The 4,007-nt window shown below is 60.0% G+C and overlaps 1 protein-coding gene across 1 annotated transcript; it reads right to left on the reverse strand.

Annotated features, from left to right (window-relative positions):
- Positions 1-1,251: 1,251 nt before the first annotated feature.
- On the reverse strand, positions 1,252-3,285 carry SLC18A3 (solute carrier family 18 member A3). Its single transcript, XM_010213774.2, has one exon. It carries the CDS (start codon positions 3,283-3,285, stop codon positions 1,714-1,716), a length of 1,572 nt encoding a protein of 523 aa, XP_010212076.2. The 3' UTR covers positions 1,252-1,713.
- Positions 3,286-4,007: the final 722 nt, after the last annotated feature.

Below are 4,007 nucleotides of genomic sequence, written 5' to 3' on the forward strand. Positions count from 1 at the left end.
GCTCGGACAAATACCGGGTTTGCCTCCGTGCCCATGAGTGTCAGGGCGGGACCTCCGCGGCTCCCGAGGAGGCGGCAGCCCTGCCCGCCCGCGGCGGCGGCAGACGAGGCGAGGCGAGGCGAGGCGCGGGGCGGCCCTGGGAGCGGCGCGGGCGGCCGCGGAGCCCCGGCAGCCGCGCTCAGCGCAGCGCGGCGGTTTCAGCGAAACGGGGTTCAACTCTTTTCGCGCTCGTTATTGCGCTTCTTCCGCTGAACCCGCCGTGCGTTTTCTTTTAGCGGCGTTTCCACTAGTTGTGTACGTTTTGAGCAGCAATTCGAGTGCCCCCTAAAGTGACTATAACAACGTGAGGTCCGTTGCCCGCCGCGATTAAATGCGGTTGATGAAGGATTTCTTCTTTCGCGGTGCTCATGTCCCTAGAGAACTCAGGAAACTGTTTAATAGTTGCTGTTCGTATTTTTTTTTCCATTTGAGAAAATAAGTAAGTAATTTAATTATTTTCCTAGTGAGGCTGGAATTTAAATAAACGATTTTATTTTACATCAAAGAAAACTTCCAAGTTAAAAACTGAACTGTGTTCCCAATGTGTGGCTTGATACGGTTTCTGCTTTTTGCAGAGGTTTCAGGGAAGTACCTCGCCCATCGTTTCTTTGTTTTGTTTAATTCCTATCGGCTCTACTGTGGTGGACACGGGCTAGTGCAGCATAAAGGACCAGAAAGGTGCTTTGCAGTATTTTATATCTACTTGCTGGAAATATAATTTCTGGACTATTTAAAATTCTGGAAAAATTAAATTTGCTATTGTAAAGTATGAAAACACCAGTTAGCATCAAAATGCTGTTTTTAGGTGATCAGTAGTGAGTGCTTGCAATGCCACATTAGTTGCTCAGATTTGTTAACATAGGCTTCAAGGAATGAAAAAAATAAACATATTGGGGCTTTCTCCTGAGAGTTTTGGTAGCTGCTGAGATCTGGGTGCTAAGGAATTCTCACCATCTGGGTTACACTGAGCACGACCACCTCCCTCCCCAGAGCAGCTCCCAGCAAGGAAACAAAGACAATCAATCCTCTTCAATTCCTTTTATTCAGATCGTGTTATTCTGGTAGTTTGGAGTTCAAACTAATACAGCTTATTGCACTTACCGGAGAGCAGCACAAGAGAGAAAAAAAAATGAGTACAATGTTTCAGTTTATTCCCAATGAAGAATAAGACATTGTGAGAGTTGTTGCTCTTCTTAAATATATGAAACCCACTGAAAATCTAAGTATATGTACACAAGATTTATTAAGTCCCTGAATACGCCATTTGTAATTTATTACACAGACTTTTTTGCTTTCCTTATGTTTTTACAGAGATATACAATATGTCACACACAGTTTGAGCTCAAGAAAATTTTGCACAATTAGACCCCAGCTATGAGGTTGGGTTTCACTTTTGTTTTTTGGGAAGGACCACACAGATTTTTGCCAATGGTCACTCAGATAACCTTTTTAGGGATTGAATCCCTGCTCCCCACCGATCTTGCCAGAATGTTGAAGGAAATACAGATTTAAAATATGTCTAGAAGAAGAAAGCCATTACACCATGACAGAGGTTAAAATGTATATATTGCACGTTGTACATAAACGTATGGCAATAATGCTTTCATCCCCCCCTCTCCTCCCTCCCTTCCACATTGCACTTCTCGTTCCCGGGGGCAGGCAGCTCGCAGCGACCTAACTGTATTCATAGTCCGAGCAGTCCTCCTCCGAGCCCGCTGGGTCTCTGTGGTAGGAGTCCACACTGTTCTCTGCTGGGTCACCCCCAGGGTGTGGGCTTTTGCCCTTGCCTTTGCGCTCCTCCATTTTAATGGTGTCGTAGAGTCCTTTAGGTGCTTCTTCCAGGAGGATATTCCTCTCGGAGTGAGAGGGTTTCATCTGGCAGACATTTTTGAGGAAGAGAAGAACAGGGGCATAAAGCACATTGGCGAGCCCCATTCCCAGGTTGAGCTGCACGAAGCCCATGGTGTGCACAATCTGGCCAGCCACAATGGGCCCCAGAGCATATGCCACGGAGTAGGAGATGTCTGCGATGGCGTAGATGCTGCCATAGACGGACACGTGGCGCACGTCCACCAGGAAGGCCAGGGTGGGCAGCAGGGCCGTGTCCACCAGAGCGATCCCAAAACAGATGCCGCAGAGGGGGATGACTACCTGCCCGAAATTCCTGCAGGCCGGCACCATGCAGGAGCTGGCGCCAATGATGGCCATGCCAAGGGCCCCATAAAACCACTGGAGGTGGGGGTACTTGGCGGCCAGCCTGACGGTGACGTAGACACCCAGCACGTGGGGGAAGAAGGCGGGCAGCCAGGTGAGGCCCATCTCCCACTCGGTGGCTCCCATGGACTCCTTCATCCAGTTAGCGATGGTGGGCTCCAGGAAGGCAAGGGGGATGTTGCAGGTGGTGAGTGCGCCGGCCACCACGGCGATGTACGGGTCAGCCATGAGGCGGTGGATGGGGGTGCCAACAGGCATGTTGGCTCGCGCACTGCCGGCGCAGGGTGGCACGAGGACAAGCAGCAGCAGCCCGTCGAGGAGGCAGACGCAGGCGAGCACCAGGAAGGGCACCCGCTTGCCCGCAAACTCGTAGAGGACACCACCGAAGGGGGGTGCCGCGAGGCTGCCAAAGGAGATGAAGGCGAGCGCCGTGCCCAGCGCACGGCTGCGCGCCGGCTCCTCGCCATAGCGGTCGGCGATCATGGCGATGCCGGCTGTGTCGGCGAAGGCCGAGCCCAGCCCCTGCAGGCTGCGCGCCGCGAACAGCGTCGCGTAGTTCTCAGCGAAGGCGAACGTGGCCGTGGAGAGGAACATGACGGCCAGGCCAATGAGCAGCGGCACGTCGTAGCCCACACGGTCGATGAAGGTGCCGCTGAGCGGGTTCACCAGCAGCTGCAGGATGGCCTTAGAGGCGAAGAGCACCCCAATCTGCACGTCCTCGTTGCCCGTCGTCGCCGGGTACCGCGGGAAGAGGCGGCTCCGGTTGCCGCCGCCGCTGTCGTTGCCCCCGGCCGCGGGCGCGGCGCCCCCCCCGCCGCGCATCGCCGCGATGTAGTCGGGGATGATGGGCACGATGACCATGTAGAGCATGTTGTCCAGCAGCAGCGCCACGCACACGATGACCAGGAGCAGCCGCCGCTGCCGCCGCGCGTCCTGCATGGCCGTGCCCAGCCGCCGCCGCCGCTCGCCCACGGCGTCCGAGAGCCGCGCCACGGCGGCCCGCGCCCGGCCCGCGCCCCCCGCGCCCTCCATGGCCGCCTCAGCGCCGCGGCGCCGCCGCCCGCATGGGGCCCGGCGGGGGCGGCCCCGCCGCCGCCTCCCCCGCCGCCGCCGCCGGAGCGAGAGCCGCCCGCGCCGCCGCTCACCTCCCGGCGGCCGCCACCAGCCCTCGCCGCCGCTCTGAGGCGGATCCGAGGGGCCGGCCCTCCATCATGACACTAATAAGCGCCGCGGACAGAAACCCCACCCGCCCCCCACGCGCCGCGCCGCGCCGGCCCCGCTCCCTCCCTCCCTCCTTGGCTGCGCCCTCCCTCGCTGCGCGCCCCCCAGCACCGCCCCGCCCCGCGCGGGGGAAACGCGGCGAAGGGCGCTCGAGCCGCGGGGCTCAGCGGCAGCCCGCGCCCCCGACGGCGCTGGCCCCGCTGCCGCCGGGAGCGCGGGGCAGCCCGACGCCGTCCCGCGGCGTCCGCCGTAGCTTGCGGGCAGCGCGGCGCGGCCGGGCGGTGCGGGGCCGCGCTCGCCGCCGGAGCGGCCGCGGCGCCTCCCGACACGGGCGTCGGAGCGGGCGCCGAGTGCGGCGGCCCGCGCGAAAACCGCCTCCCTGCCGCCCCCTTCGCCCGAGGAGCCCGCTGCCTCCTCCCGCACTGCCCGCAGCAAGGGGCTGCGGTGCCGCGGCGAGGGAGGCCCGCCGAGCCCCCGGGGCTGCCCGCCGAGGCCGAGCTCCGCGTGCCTCCTCTCACCGCGTGCCCGCGTCC

The sequence above is a fragment of the Tinamus guttatus genome, unplaced genomic scaffold, assembly GCF_059628265.1.
Source record: "Tinamus guttatus ecotype Peru unplaced genomic scaffold, ASM5962826v1 Tinamus_guttatus_pri_ptg000246l, whole genome shotgun sequence".
NCBI classification, from domain to species: domain Eukaryota; kingdom Metazoa; phylum Chordata; class Aves; order Tinamiformes; family Tinamidae; genus Tinamus; species Tinamus guttatus.